Source organism: Pleurodeles waltl, chromosome 6, assembly GCF_031143425.1.
Source record: "Pleurodeles waltl isolate 20211129_DDA chromosome 6, aPleWal1.hap1.20221129, whole genome shotgun sequence".
In the NCBI taxonomy this organism is placed as follows: domain Eukaryota; kingdom Metazoa; phylum Chordata; class Amphibia; order Caudata; family Salamandridae; genus Pleurodeles; species Pleurodeles waltl.
In genome coordinates this window covers 1,324,456,906-1,324,473,797 of record NC_090445.1, presented here as the reverse complement: position 1 = coordinate 1,324,473,797, position 16,892 = coordinate 1,324,456,906, and the positions used below count along the sequence as shown (strand labels likewise).

Sequence of the window (16,892 nt, the reverse complement as noted above, 5' to 3'; positions counted from 1 at the left end):
TTAGGTTTGGAATGCATTTATGTAACTGAACCTCACATCATTGCCCTGCAGGAGTGTGTATGGGGCTGTCGTACAGTTATATGTGTGTTCTCTGAAGATCCCAAAAATCACTGGGGTTTGTTCCATTCAAATTTTCTCGCCCATTCCTCTTGATAATTACTTCCTGGGCCCAATAAACATGATGCGTACTAGCTTTAAATATAAGCACATCATATATCTAAAGGAAGCTCCAAACTCATCTTAGTCAATTTATCCAGACAAATACTGCCCTTGCCACAAACCTATGATTGAGTCAAGCCAGGCGGCAGGCTATCCAGACAATGGACTGTGCAACTTCTACTAGAACCATCAATCTAGCTCAGAGACCGTTGTATCCACTTCACCACATGTATCTTAAAAATACACAGCTCCTTCATAAACCAATTCCTCAAACGTAGAAAAGATAAAGTAACACTTAACTTCAAAGTCACAAACAAGAAAAAAGCAATGGGGCAAACGGAAACAACATAAGGTAACCCGACAGAGGGCCGTAACTACAGAAAGATATCAATATCAAGCAAAACTTTATTAGGACAAGAAACTACCACGATTGGAGCGATAAAACCAAATGTTGGCCAAGGAAAATCTTTTAAATTCTCTTCACACTTACTACCTGATTACATTCACCATCACCACTACCCAAACATTGCGTCGCAGCTCACAGACTGAGAACGCTCTGAAGCTATTTCTTGACAAATAGTCTTCACCTAATTCAGGTTGCTTGGAAAGTGGGGGTAGCACTGCAGTGATCAGGCAATATGATGCTGTGATACAAAAGCAGAGAAAGCTATAGTATTGTGGAAGTGTGCCTGCACTATATGCTGATTCGCATCACCCATTTTCTGCCACAATAGCATACTAAATTTCACTTAAGTAAACTGCTTCAGGTGGAAACGTTAGATAAACTGGCTATAATATATAACTAGTTGTTGGTCTTACCCACAGGGTTCACCTTACAGCTTTGTGGGGAAGCCATAATGGAGCTGGGAAATAGACCCTTATATGCTTGTGCCAAGGAAGCGGATCACAAAATGGGCATAAAATCAAGCGAAAGGTGTCGGGCATCACAGAGGATTTGAACAAAATACACTTTTAAGCATCGAGGTACCCTCCATGAGGAACACATTTCTCAAACTGTTAAAGAAATTACCAAAAAGACTAGCTTATTTATTATGTATATTTGCAACGTACTACGCGACACCACTCTGCTGTCCCGGAGCACCAACCAAGATGATACACTGGCTAAACGTCCACATTGCAAAAATCACAATATGTGCCTAAATTCCGTCCTCGGTAGATTAAAGTGGATATAGAATTCAGTTTACCCGTATTATTTTTTCACTATCCTAGAAAAATTGACACTATGGTTGAAGTCCACAAGTGTTTCAGCCAAGCATGTAAATAAGGCAACCAGGCAAACTGACAAAGGGGCAGCTGTACGAAGCATTTTTGCAGTCGCAGAAGCCTGATTCACAAAAATCGGCCTGTTTGTGATCGCAAAAATGCTTTTTCTCATATTCAAACACCAACTTGTGGTTTGGTAACTTGTTACAGAATCACAATTTTGGTTTGCCACCAAATTTTGATTCAGTATTTGGAAGGAGCAGGTTTAGGGCATCTATTCCAAATACTGAATCAGAATGGTTTGTATTAATGTTTTGCAACCGTAATCCAGTGGCAAAACATTAAAAAACTTTACGCACTACAGAATTGTAAGGGTAATGCATTCGCAAACAGAATGGGGTCCCCAAGGGACCCCTTCTCTTATTTTTTTTATTTATTTCTGTTTACTCGTACAGGTAGAAAGGTAAATCACAATACATCTTCATATTTCATAATAGCGATTAAAATGATCACCATAATTAGTTTAAACTCCCTACCTCCTATTGATTCTTCCGGCCTATACTGTTAACCATACTACGTTGCATTAGGTTCATATTCCCAAACAGACTGATATTTCTGGATCGCCCAACTCTTTAAGCAGAAAGTTTCTCTCTTGATTCGACCTTTCCCATTTTACTCAACCAGGATTCAACGAGGGTACCTTCGCTGATTTCCACTTTTGTAGAAGCAATTACTTGGCTAATAAGGATGCTATAAAGAGAATTTGTTGCAGTCTGGCTCATGGAGTCAGAGTTGTGGGAATCCCGAACAGTGTCCCATAGTGGTCCGGGGTAATAGGTACTTGGAGTTTCTTGCTGACCGACTGAAAAAGTGTTTGACCAAATTGACTTATGGTGGGGTAGGCAAACCGATCTGCAGCCGGTCACCAGGGATGTCACCATGCCTGAAACACTCCCCAGTTGTTAGTGGGAACCATTTATGTATGTGGGCTGGTGTATAATAGAGCATCCATTTGGAAAAGAAAGTACTTCTTCTAAACTTAGGCCCCCTAACAGATTTATGATTCAGGAGGCTGTAGAAATGCCAAGTCTGTGGTGCGAACTTGCATCCAATAGCTGCTTAGATTTTTGCTAATGCGGCAGGGACCTGAGCTGTCAAAATTTGTAGCAGTAATATACGATATCAGTTGCCGATACTGATAAATTTGCTTATGAAATAGGCCTGGGCAATATTGTCAGCCATGTCATCACTTACTGACAGTGTACTTTCGATAAAATGCTCCATCTGTTTACATGAAAAATACATTGATAGTGGGATCTCGGCATTCGCCCCCACTACCTGCTCCCAGGTTTTCAAATCCCTTGCCTCTATAAAGTCAACAACTAGGTTAAGTCCTGTCTTTTCCTACTGCTTAATGATCTTGGTAGCTAGTGATAGACCTATCAGCCCAGACTCCCTTGATAACATGGAGAGGTGCCAGTGAGGAAAGTGATATTCCTCCTTCAGTTGGGTGTGTCGGAAAGTTATATGGGGAAGCTTATAGCTCATCCGTTCCTGAAGTCTGGCAATCTTCAGGAAGGAGGAAAGTTGAACATTTTCTTGGAAGAGTCGGAAAACCTAGCCACTTGAATACTTGAATCATAGAGTTAAGAAATGCAGCCTGGTAGGATTTTTTATTTTTTATTTTTTTTAAATCGGGTAGTACTAATCCCCCATCTTGGATATTTGATTATAAAATCTGGAGTTTTGCACATGCTCTCTTTCCTTGCCATATAAAACAGTTTAGTCTATTTCTATTTCTTTAAAATATTTCTGGGGAGCATTAATGACGGCATTCGCAATGACAAAAAGAAAAAGTGGAAGGATCATTATTTTGAGTAGAGCTATATGCCCCATAATTGTATGGGTTGATCATGCCGCTCGTTAAGGCACCCCCAAGCTTGTGCAGTCTTTTCATAGTTTAGCTGAAACATATCCGAGAGACTATGAGTGACAAACACACCCAATTATCTAATCACCTGTGAGTCTGAATAATTATTTTGAATTGGACTGGGAAGAACGGACACAGAGCTATTAAACAGCAGCGCTTCTGATTTTGTGTGATTAACTCTGTATCTCCCAAGTCCTGTAAAGCTTTGGATTACAGCGATAGCTCTAGCTCTGTTTTGCTCTTCTGCTAACAAATAGAGTACCATACTGTCTGCAAATGATTTGACCTTAGGTCATTTTTTGTATAGGGACTTTGTTTGAGAGTCTTGCCTTAAGGCGGAAGCCAATGGTTCAATAAACAGAGCAAACAAAACCGGTGACATAGGGCAGCCTTGGCAGGTGCCTCTACTGATTGATTTATTTCCTGCCCTGCTTCCACTGACTACCACTTTAGCCACTGCACTGGAATATAGGTTCTGTAACAAGTAGCCAGGTTTCAAGGGGAAGTTAAACCGAAGTAGAATTGCGAAAAGAACTTCCCATTGCACCAGGTCAAACACTTTTTCGGCATCCAACATAATTATGGCCGCCTTAGTTCCGTTATTTGAGAAATAATCGATGGCCTGGAGTAAACAATTCGTGTTAGATGTGATATTCCTCCCCGGAAGGAAACCAGACTGATCTGGATGGATCACTGTTTGTGTCAGGGGAATTAGCCTAGAGGCTAAAATCGTTGTGAAAATTTTATAACCCCTGCCCTTTGCGCAATCAGAACGGCCTTGCCACATACCACTGTGTCAGCTGAGGCAAAGTATGAATGGGAAATTAAACTGAGTAGCTTAGCACAGGCCTTGAGGTGTGTTTCCTTAAGCAAGATAATTTGAGCACCTGACTCTTAACCACTGGAGTGCTGATCTGAGCTTAGTTTTATTATTTGCCTCAATAATAGTGCACAAAGCAACCTTTATCATTTGTGCGAGGGCGCCATGCCGAGGTCGGTTCTGGTTCTTATCCATGACTTAGCCTTGCTGCCCAAGATTTTGGATCCAAAGCTTAACCTTTCTACCGGATTTTGTATTCAACTTCCCCTACCCCTGCATGACCCTTTAGTCCTGCCCGTGGGTGCCCCTTGAACACCACCCATCATGGGCCCTCTCCCTCACACAACTACCCCCCTCTAGTGCCCTTACCCACTCTCCCACCACCCTGAACAAGTGACCTGGCATGGCACTTGTGAACCTGCATTAGAAGAGCAGTATGAGCAAGACTACATAAACATAGATGACCTAATACCTGTGCAAGAAAGGGTGGGGGGAAAAAAGGAGAAACACAAAAGGAACCTGAAAAAAGGAAAAAGCCCCTCAGTGAGCATTCCAGCAAGGTTCTCATAGACAATAAAATCAAAGCCTGCTGTTGAAAGATCTTGTTTGCCCCCCTCCGTCCTCCTTCATATTTTGAAGGAACCCTTTCGCCTGGTCCACTGAATGAAATATGTGGGTTAGTCCTTTGAAGAAAACCTTTAATTTGGATTGCTGAATTAGGCCGGCTGGTGCCCCCTGGCTTTTGAAGCTGTTGATGAGGCCAATAAAATCGCTGACCTGTCCTGCTGCCGCAGCTGACATGTCAGAGAATATACGGAATGTGAAATTACCTGAAGTGGCAAATGTTTTAGTTCTAATTGCTCGAGTTAAAATCTGTTCTTTGATCCTGTGCTCCCCGAAGTTCACCAGGATAGATAGTGAGTATCTTGCATTTGTAGCCCCGACAAGTGGGACATTATGTGCTTGCGTAATTGTCAGCTCAGAACCAACTAGCATGTGGTCGTGGAGGAAATACTCATTCACCAGGTCCGATATCAGTTTAGTTAAGGTTCCTCCTACTTCCTCGTCCTCAGGAATGCCCACAAAATCAAATATTTGTGCGGCAAGAACTGCTCTCGACATCACTGAGTTTCATGTGTAGGTCCTCTAGCTCCCCTAGAATTTTGAGGTTCCTGAGCCCTGGTTGCTAAGTGAGTCCTCCAGATCACTGACTCTTTGTTCAACCTGGGAAACCCAGGAGGCAAGGTATTGGATGTTATTATTGATTTGAATTAAGTGTTCACTAGTTTTCCTATGAGCCTCTGTGGGAGTTTCAAATCCTGCAGCTCTTTTAGGATCGGATTAAGAGTTGTTTCAATTGATGGACCTGATGGGGAGCCCAAGGGGAATGACCCCTCACGGTTTGGGTTAGGATTGTCCCTGCTTGACTGACTATCGATTATATCCATACTTCGACTTGTCATTACAGTGGTTGAGGTACTGCCTGGAGGACCGAGACTAAGATACCACTACCACTGACCTGGTCAGTGAACTGCTCTGCCTCCCGTAGGTCCACCTGTAAGTAGAGCCCTCGTTCCTCTGAACTCCTAACCCCTGTCAGGAGTTTGAAGCCCTCCTCCACCCGCAGGCTTCTGCTCGAGTCTCATCCCTGGTGTCTAGTGGGAGAGCTCTGCTTTCCTACTAGGCTGCCCTCTGCCTCTCTCCTCCTTTTTGCTGCTTCGCTCTCTATGTGCTCTCTCCTCTGTGTCTGCCCCCCTTTTGTGCCCCTTTTGCCGTTCGTGCTCCTTTTCTGACTTCTGATTTTCACTCTACACCAGTGGTTCCCAACCTGTGGTCCGGGGACCCATGGGGGTCCGCGAAGCCTTCTCAGGGGGTCCGCGACTGCTTACAAAATAAAAAAATATGAACAAATATTGACACATTAGGTCTCATGCTTCCAGTAATGACTCAGTGGGGGTCCCTGGATTCCAATGATGATTCACTGGGGGTCCCTGAGTTCCATTAATGATAAAGTGGGGGTCCACAGAAGTCAAAAGGTTGGGAATCACTGCTCTACACTCTTTCTTCGCTTTTCCCTCCACTCTGCTCTCTCTCTCTCGCTCATCCCCGCTCTCTACCCCCCCGCCACTGCCCGCCACATCCTCTCTCATTGACCTCCCAGCTGTCCTCTCCTCCCTACTTAATGGCAGCCGTGCACAGCGGGCGCGCCGCTGGAGCGCCTAAGGCAAGGTCGTCTGCGCGCATCCGTTCCTGGACCGCGCCCAGCCCCGGAACCACTGGTTCTCACCACCCACCCCCGCCACACCAGATTGTTAGACCACCACCCCCCACGCATTCAACACCGGCCGCTCATCCACCTGCCATCAAGCCACCCCGCAACTCCCCCGCGGACCCTTCTCCTGCCAGAGCTGTACCTTCACCAGCCTCCACGACAACGACCCACCCACCAAGGCAGGACGCAACCATCTCAGATGCATTCTACTCAACACCTGCTCCATCCACAAACACGCCATCGAACTCTGCAATTTACTCGACTCAGCCTCCCCAGATGTCGCCTTCCTGACCGAGACCTAGATGACCCTTCCTCAGCAACCAACATCACAAGAGCCATCCCGGACGGCTACAAGATCACCCGCAAGGACCGCACCAACAGACCAGGAGGAGGCATCGCCCTGGTCTACAAGAATACCCTCAGAATCTCGACCAGCACCAAAGACACTCTCAGCACCGCCAAACACCTGCACTTCCAGATCCACACCGACCCAAACACCACCCTCAGAGGGGCCCTTGTTTACAGACCCACCGATCCCCGACAGCAGTTCAGCAACTCCATCACCGACGTCATCAGCATGCACGCTCTTGAATCCACAGACTACATACTCCTCAGGGACTCAAACTTCCACCTCAAGAACACCAACGACAACAACTCGACCACCCATCTCACCAAACTCAAGCAGCTTGTCACAACACCCACCCACTCCGCAAGACACACGCTCGAACCCATTTTCTCTGCCAGCAAACATCTCCTTCAGCCACTCCACTGGACCGACCACCGCTGCATCCACTTCTCCTTCGAGAAACCCACAACACACTATCACCCACAACGAATTCCCCACCGCAGATGGAACAAGGTCACTGAAGACCAACTGATCACTACCCTCTCCCGGAACCCACTTATTGACACCACTGACACAGCAGCCCGCAACCTCAGGCAATGGATCGATGACTGTGACAACACTCTCGCCCCAATCAAGAAACCTTCTAACAGACAAAAAGGCCTTCTGGTTCACCGCCGACCTCCAAGAACCAAGCAAACATGCCGAAGACTTGAAAAGAAATGGTGCCAAGGTCAGATACCGGACAACCACAGCCTTCAAGAATGCCATCCGCAGACACCACCAACTCATCCGAACCACCTTCAAAGAACGCATCGACAACACACACAGCTACAAGTAGCTTTTCAACATTGTGAAGGAGCTCTCCAACCCAGGCACCAACATCAACGACATCCAGCCATCACAAGACCTCTGCGACTCCCTAGCCACCTTTTTTTAACCGCAAGATCGCAGACATCCATGACAGCTTCAGTACACAGACCCCCCCCCCCTCGCCAACCACCGACACCACAGACTCACCACCAACCAGCCTCCTACTCTGCTGGACCCACGCCAACGACACCATCAAAATCATGAACACCATCCACTCCGGCTCACCATCCGACCCCTCCCTTCAGGACATCATCAACAAAACAAGCCCCATGATCTCACCACAACTCCGGATGATCATCAACAGTTTGTTAGAGACCGCCACCTTCCAGGAGAGCTATAAACACGCCAAGATCAACGCCCTCCTCAAGAAACACAAGGCGGACCCAAAGGACCTTAAAAACTTCCTGCCCATCTCCCTGCTCCCCTTCCCGGCAAAAGTCATAGAGAAAATTGTCAGACACAGGACCTACTTACCTTCAGGAGACATCTCAAGACATGGCTTTTCGAGTTGAGCAGTAGCAGCGCCCCCTCCCCTCAGCGCATTGAGACCCTCACAGGTGAATAGTGCGCTTTCCAAATACTCTGAATGATTGATTAAGATGCTTCACTGGGGCTTGACCGCAACGCTTCTTCCTGCCCTGCTATAGCTGTGAACTTATCCATCACGAAACCCCTTAATGGTTCTTTGGAGTTGCCCTTCTTGAACAATGGGTGTGTTGGCCTAAGATTGGAGCAGTCTTTCCAACCATAAAGGCTGTGAGGAATAGATTCTGGTAAGCCCTCTCCTTCAGGTTCCTGTATTGTCCTCAGGCTACCTCTTGGGGACAGAGGGGGAGGGAGGATAACTTCTCCCTTTTCCGACCGTCCATGGGGCGCTCTAGCTGCATGGAGATTGTTATCTCTGAAGGCCGCGGCTCTATACTTGAGGGCACTTCTTGTCCTCCCCTTTCTATCCAGGATGCCTTATTTAGCTCCTTAACCGCATGGACCTTAGACCTTATGTTTCCAGCAACAGGTTGGCTCCGGGTCTGGCTAGGCCTAACCGTTTTCCATGGGGCGCGCATTCGCATTGAAGCGTCTCGGGAGATCCACTTCATCTGCTATCCAGTGAACTTCTCACTTCCTTGTTTTCCACACTTGATTGTACTTAGTGGGACACTGGAGGTTTCATAGTAGGGCCACAAGCCGTATTTATGCTACATAAACCACTTCCGCCACACCTTCTGATCCATTCCCCTCTAGAGGGAACTTGAGTCCTCTCCTCTGGTTGCTTCAACCCCTTACGATTGCAGCGAGCTATAGTGGGTTATGTCAATATACAAGCTTATTTGTGTGGCCTGGTTTATGTGCTGCATCGGAAGCCGTATGATAGAGAGTTTGATGTAGAGGGTGCTGCATATGATAAAGAACTGGAGACTTGCTGAACTCTTTAATTAGATGGTGCCTTCTGCATTCTGTCACTGCTATTAAGGCAAGCTCCTTGAGTACAGCTGCGCCCCTTGCTCTCCTACAAAAAGCCTGGTAAAATGGTAAGGTCAGGGAGTGGGTACTAGAAGCATTAGAAAGGGGAAGAGAAACGTCGGTTGATGCAAGAAGGATGGTAGCATGTAGCTCCTATTTTATATAAAACTCATCCAGGCTGTGTGGTGAAATGTTGAAAATCCTGAAGCACGCAAACAATAACCTTGTACGTCAGCAATCATCAGATTAGCAGGGCGAGGGTCACTATTGCCCACACTATGGCATACACCAGCGTAGCAACTGAGGTGGTGGCGCGAACAGAGGACAGCGAAAAAACTGTGGGAGAGCAGCATAATGAGGATGAAAGGTGAGACAAGGCGTTCTGGCTCCTTCCCAGTCAAGCTTGTAATGAGTGCGCATACCACTTACCGAGTACTCTGCATTGCACAACAGTCAGGGGAAGTGATAATGTTACCTGTTGGCCCAGATTTGGTGTCAACACTTCCTGGAATCCTCCCTGGAACGTAACAATGGTATGTATGAGGAGCAGGGCAAAGCCATCAATGTCCACCACTGCACCTCTCTGTCAGGCGGTTGATGCTCACAGGGCGCCCTCCTCTCAAGTGCTCGTCCTCCAATGTAGTCTAATATCAGGTGCCTCATCCCCTTTTCAGCTCGCCTTGATGGTCTTTGTTTGCCCACCGCTGCCACTGCGAAATCGCGTCCCCACACCTCACCCCTTTACTGAATTTGTGGCAGTGATCACCGCCTACTAGCCACCTTGGAAGGCGTACATGGCGCTGATCCTCTGTGCAGATTCAGCCGCGGGGCATGATGGCCCTGCTGTGACCAATTTTCCCAAGGGACCCCTTCTCCTTTGAGAATGTTAGAAAATGTTTTTCCAATGCATTCTGTATTCCTTGAAGAAAACGGGTTGCGTTTCAAAAAAAGAAAAAGATTACTCTATTTAAAAGCAATCAGAGGCAAGGTGGTCTGCTGACCCCTGCAGAGCATTGTCCCGGTGTTGGATGTGGTTCCCAGTGGGCTGCAAATTGCGACATACCTTATTAATATGTATGAGGTAGGTCGATTTTCAACCCACTAGGAATCAATAATTTGCAGATTGACATATTAATACACAGGTCAGTTCACAAAATAACTCTCTGGTCACAAAAATACTAGTTACAAATTGTGACTGGTGTTTTACGATCAGAGTATAGTACATCTGTCCCAAATGGTTCATCCTACTCCACCTCAAATGGGTTGTGGTCTTACCTCAAATGGTTTTCCAGCAGATAAAAGTCTTGTGTTGGCACAATGCATATATAAACACAAACCCTTCATTCCAACTGCATCACATTGATGCTTATGTCGCGTTCAGTGCTCTGCTAACATATGGTGTAGGAAGGAAATCTGTTTTTTCGTTGTAGTTCCCTGGACTTTTTGCTGAACCCTATATTTCTGATGGCTTTAGAACTCTGTGCACTTTATTGCTGCTAACCAACACTAAGGAGCCTTGCTCCCCCTTTAAAACGTGGCTGAATTGGCATATTTCTAACTGATATATTTAACGTACCTTTAAGTCCCTAGTATATGATAGAAGATGTAGACAGGGCATATAAATTGAATGCCAATAGAGAACTGCAGCATAATGGATTGTGCCCTCCACTACAGTTAAAATATAAAACAGTGCTTCAGCGCTATCATTAAAGCCTGACTGTAGCAGTTTAAACACTGCGATTTGCCTTGTCAAAATAATCCCTTTTGATATGTGGAAACTTAACATTAACATGCCCTTTCAGTGACTGGCACTGTGGCAGTTCTGGCTGTCCATGTAGAAAACCAGAGTTCAGATTAAAATCTTGAAGCTGTATCTCAGGGGTGGCACTAACTAGAAAAATAAATACACAGCTATTTTTAATAGTTATTACAAATCCAATCCAATAATGAATTCTATTCTCTGATAAAGATTAAGGGAAAGTAAATTTCAGAAAGTTATCTTTGCCCTGCCTGATTTTCCTGGAGGCTACATTGGCCTTTGCTCGCCCACTTCTGCAAGCCACTAATTAGCATTTGAAAAGGTACGAAGAATGTGTGAAGTGCTTCCCAGGAACAAATAATAGACTGACCAAAATGGGCAGAGAGACCCCTCTTAACCTGACAGAACATGCAAGGTGGGGGTGTGAGTATCTGTTTGACATTACAGTGTCAAAACCTGCTTGAATGTCAAATCCTGCTTGACAGGTATGGGATTGTTTTTTAAATGTATATTTTTGTTAAGTAATAATGAATAATATGCAATTTTACATATGATTCTATATATATAGACTGAATTTCTAAAGTTGTGATTGAAACAAGTTTCTTATGATGAACAGAAGTGAAGTTATTCAAATGTTCTAGTTATGCCATGTCTGTATAAATCTCCATTTTAAACCAGATTAATGCCATCTCTTTCACTCACTCCTGCTTCTGCACCCCCGCCGCACACTTCCTCTCCCACGAGCTTCCCAGATAGCACATAATTTGTGCTAACGACATCATGAATTATTTTCACTGCAGTAGTTGCCTTGCTCGTGTTGAACTTGCCATGGTGCAGGTGTAAGATGGCAACAGGTATCTGTTCTCATTTGGTTCAATCATTAGGAGAATGTCTTATTGTCTAAATGTTTCATATTTGTTAGAACATCTCCAGGTGACATTAGCATAGAGGATGTTGAATAGGTTATTTAGAATTAAGATGGTGCTTATGTGTTAGGGTAATGATATGTATTATTCTAGTCTTATGATTTACTAAAGAAATTACACTTTGCTCACACCACAATGATTATGCAGTTTTTCCAATTTACTATGCAAGAATTGAATGTAAGAACCCTTTGGTTTGGGGGTTAAGCCAGAGATGTCCTAAGTTTTCCTATGCTGCTAGGGATACTGCCCAATTTTCTTATGATTTTGCTGCTCATTGAGACTTAGAATATTGTGATGTATACATATTCTGTATAACTTTGCATCTAAAAGCCTTCATGGCATTGACTAAGTATCACTTATTTTTAACTTTTTCTATTAATACCCTTCAGTTTTCATTGATCTAGTGCTCAATTATTGAGGTTACTACATTATCTCTATATGATGAACTTTTTTTACTCAGCTAATTGATGCTTGGAGAGGTGACTTAACACAGGACACACTACCTTATAAAAATGATGTTTAAAACCATCTCCGATCCAGTAAACTGGGAGAACCAAGGTAAATTGTAGGGTGCCCAAAGTTTGAGGTACAGTTTTACTCCCACACAGATCTGCTGTGTTTTTTTACACATACCAACCACTGGGGTGCCCTTGAAAAGAAGGGGAACAGGATACTAAAACAATGCCTGTGTATCCACTGTATGGCTGCTGGATAACCCTGCTTTGTTGTACCAAACTTCTATCTCTGGGTTTTTTGTGAGAACAGTGGCTGCCCCAAACTGGATTTTAGTGTTGAATGTGGAAGGACACTAAGCTTATCATAGTGCAAACACACTCTGCCCTCAGAGCCAAGGTAAGTGCAGCTGAAGACCGTTGCTACTTTTAAAATGCCCAATGTGCGTAGGGTTTGTCCCAGGAACTTTTACCCCATCGGTTAGGGCATGTCCAGGAGTCAGCCCCACCCACAAGCCTGTGCCAGGGATATATGTAGCACCTCCAGGCACCCACTTTAGAACACTCCTGAGTTTGAAGATCAGAAGAGGACTGACAATGTCTGTGAGCTGAGAAGAACCCAGAAGGCCTAGACTGTCTTGCTCTTGTACCAAAGACAAAAACAGTGGACTCCAGGGGTCATTTGGCTGAACTCCTGTTAAAGTTACAGGGACACAACAAGCTACAAGAGGTCTTTTCCTGCAACTGCTCAGCTGATCAGCAGCAACTAGGCCTGGACTAGACCCTGCTAATTGGCCTCCACCTGAAACTCTGTGAGTCTCTAAGTGCCTCCCCTAATGAGCTGGGGGGCTTTAGAAGTGTACTCCTCTGTTGGACTGGGAATTAAAGGACTAAATTTGGAAGGCTAAACCTCTGATCAAGATTAACATTATTGGTGTATCTGACCCTTGCGCCATCAAGGTCCCTGTATGCTTACTGGCTGTATTTATGCTAAAAAAACTTCATACCTCCGGTTCACCTTATTTTACTTTTGTCAATTTGTTCATTTACTTTTATGCTACTTTTCCAATTAGCTTGGTATTTTTGTTCTTAGCATTTCAACTTTCTCTACTGTTTTGGAACTGCATAAATACTTAAACATAGCCCTAAGTTAAGCTTGTCTGTTTTGTAGCACAGCTACCAGGGATCTGAGCTCAGGTTAATTTAGGGACTGTGAAAATTCTCACAAGAAAAGGGTTATTATTCCTGAAAGTGGGTAGTCACACCCTTGCCCCCAAAATAATAATTCAAATTCTTACAGGGTATATACACAATCCTTTCCTCTTTTAGTAGTGAACTATCATTTGCCACAAGCACTTTGTGTGTTTGGTTTCGTCAGGCAACTTCACTACACCCATGCATCAATAAAATTGTTTTTGACAGATTGGAATTTTGTTTGACTTTTCACTCCCCAATGGGAGTTCTTCTATTGTAATTGCGGCAGTTCCCATGATAAAAGCAATACAATTTACTGCACATCTGCAACATTATACAATTCAGTTCTGCTTTAACCTCGATCCAATATTCTAACTTTTTAAAGATATTCTGTGCCCCGTATTTTTATACTAAAATGTTTGAGTAACGGGTTGATTAGCCGGAGAAAACCTTAGTTAGCAACTGAGCCCATCACATGTGAGACACATCAGCCAGTGAAGGTAAAAATGTTTTCACTCAATGCACAGAAGCCTGAGGCAGGCAATACATTACAACGCTCAAGACTGCAAGTACAGGTCCCATTATGCAATATGTTGTGTTGGTTTAAGAGCAAGAACCAGATGCGTATACCACACAGAAACTGTAATCCTCTCTCAATGTGCTCACCCTCGCGGACTTCATTTGTACCCCACTGAACCTGCCGCGCTCACCTATATGAGCCCCCCATATGCCCTAACATTCCTCCTCTCACGAATGTGGACTACAAAAGTTCCCTCAATCCTCCACAGTAAGGCCAAAATACAATCCCTCACCCCGCGCACCACACCTCCGCCACGTCCCGGACAGGGTACTGGAGAGGGATCTGTACACCACCGCCATTGTACGAGCAGATGGGCAGCGACAAAAACAACGGACTTTGGCGCTGTCAGGGTACAAATCTAGAGCGCGCAGCCCCGCCCACGATGGACCGCCCCTCCAAATAGAGGCAAGCTCTTCCAAGGTCATTCTCCAGTGACGGATCCTGTGTGCGCTGCCACGCCCCCTTCTCTTCGGAAGAGTTGTCTCCGTGGCTCTCAGCTCTGCCTTGCGCTGATACTGCTGTGATTGTGAGGTTATTTATTGTATTACAGACTTTAGCCTTTGCTATTATACATTTTGTACGCCAAAAAGATAAAAGCTGAGACGATTTAAGTCTGCGATCGCCTGGATTTGAATATAAAACTAGAGTGCTGACTTTCCAAGGCAATCATGTATAACGCTCGATGCCATGCTGCTGGAAAGTACGTTGTTATTGGAATTCAGTGTTCAAATAAAGTGTGTTGTTAAAGTGAATACTCTTTTGATTTGTATTGTACTTTGTTTATTTAATGTATAGTTCAAAGTCTCTTCTGCCATCAGAGGGCGAGGCTTGTACAGAGAAGGCTACGGTGAAATAAAGAACCACCCAGTAGTGAGACTCCCGACTTAAAGTCAGCTATTATGCTCTGTATGTCAGCTTTTTTTTCCTGCTAAACTTCATCAACTCAAATGAAAGTCATAGGGGAAATCATAGCTCCCGGTTTTCATACAACGTATATGTAATTGTTTGCCAAGCGTTCAGGTGTGACATTCATAAGCCTTACCTGTGACTAGGGTGCCACAGTCTGGAATTTTACCGGGGTGGCCTGTGTAGATTTAGGTACATGCCAATAAAAAAGTCGGGAAAAATCATGAAAAACTATACTTTTTCTGCTTTTGAAATATAAACCTAAAACAGAAAATACAAAACGACATAACTTAAAAAGTATTTGAGAAGAACTGCCAGGATACAAAAGGGTACTGTGGATTTTACAGAAATTCTTTTTCACCTAACTCTTCTTGGACCTTACAGAAAAACACTATGTAAACAAATGGCCTTTATATTTTTCCGTGAAAGGTGGAAACCCTATGTGTGACACTTCTAGTGACTCCTCACCACAAGTGGAGAAAAGCATTAATGCATACTCAATGTGATAAATTAGCAAAATAAGACAGTGTGTGTAATGTTATAGCCTGAAATGTGTCTTAAAACAGCTGCAACGTTCCTACAGTACTTATGCAAGGTCCCAAACCTGTAATTCTTACAGGATGAGCTTGGAAATATTTGTAGCTATTTAATGGATAATGTATACACAAGTCTTCTAGGGTGTCTACTATCGTTTATTTAACTTGTATGTTATGCCAGGTAAATGCTCAAGTGGGATTAAACCACTATTAGGCAATTGCACTGTTTTTTAAATAAATAAAGCACATGGAATATCTGAGACCAGCCATGAAAGACATAAGGAAGCTGATGTGCCGCGTATTAGGGACTGGCCTCATCCGTCAAAGACAGACAACACATGGGAGCAATGATTCACATTGAAGGAAATGTGTCCGTCGCAAAACCCAGCAGAATAATGGGCACCCTTGCTGACCAATGTTTTTAATCAAATAAGTTCTCGGACCATACCCTGATCGTGGGCGAGCCCGGTAATCACACCCATTTTTAAAAAGGGAGATCGATCTAAGCCACACTGTTACCGTCCCATTTCATTGATCGAAATTCCAGCAAAAATATCAGAGAGGGTTCGCTATAAGAGAATATTGGAATGGGTGCAAGAAAATCATATCTTGAGTGTCTGTCAATATGGATTTTGTTTTGGTGTTGCTACTATTGAATTATGTTTACATTTAAAGTTAATTATTGAAAAGTATACAGTGGCCAAGAAATCCTCCATTTATTTGGCTTTTATGGACCTTTCTATGGCCTTTGATTGCATCAAACTAAGCAAACTGGGAGCTGCTTTTTGAGATGGAGCTTGACCCGAATCTGGTCTATTTGTTGATATCATTGCAGGTTAGCACGAAGGCGAGGGTCAGGTACGGTCAGATTGTCAAGGTATCAAATAAAATTCATGACAACCGGACAGGGCAAAATTGGCTAGAGCTAGTGGTTCTCTCCTTAGCCTCCCCTGCCCGCAGAGAGGGAAAGAACTTGCCCCGCTGTTGTAGATTTATGCATTGCAGTGTGTTTCAATAGCAACTTATGGTGCAGGAGTTTGGGGCTTAAAAGAATATGATGGGTTGCAAGGAAAAGATAACCATTTTCTGAGAAACATACTGGCTGTTCCCCCCTCGTGCTCCCATTTTGTTTGTCATAAGGAGTTGAGAGTTGAATATCTGAGTGAACTAATAGGTATCAAGCTTCCCCTACTGTGGCTCTCTATCTGGAAGAAGGAGAAGGCTGCATTAACTAGCGATATACTGATTGACTGCCTGGCCTGTGATAAGGGACTTACAATCCCCTGGCTGGTGTATGTCAAAAAGTTGTTTACTGAGATTGATATGCCCAGTATTTTCACCAATAAGGTATTGTGTGCTATCACAGCTGGTAAATTAGTGAAAGCTTCATGGATAGGGAGTTTACTGCATACTAGAAACCTGTACAAAATTATATGAGTTTGTTGCCGGAAGAATTC

At 44.2% G+C, this 16,892-nt stretch overlaps 1 protein-coding gene across 1 annotated transcript in view; it reads right to left on the bottom strand.

The window, feature by feature from the left end:
- The window catches only part of ECHS1 (enoyl-CoA hydratase, short chain 1), a 110,918-nt gene extending 96,543 nt beyond the window's left edge, over window positions 1-14,375 (bottom strand). Inside the window, exon 1 of the mRNA XM_069240630.1 lies at window positions 14,226-14,375. Coding sequence (XP_069096731.1) covers window positions 14,226-14,292 — 67 coding nt within the window. The 5' untranslated portion in view covers window positions 14,293-14,375. The remainder of the gene's footprint in view (window positions 1-14,225) is intronic.
- Window positions 14,376-16,892: the final 2,517 nt, after the last annotated feature.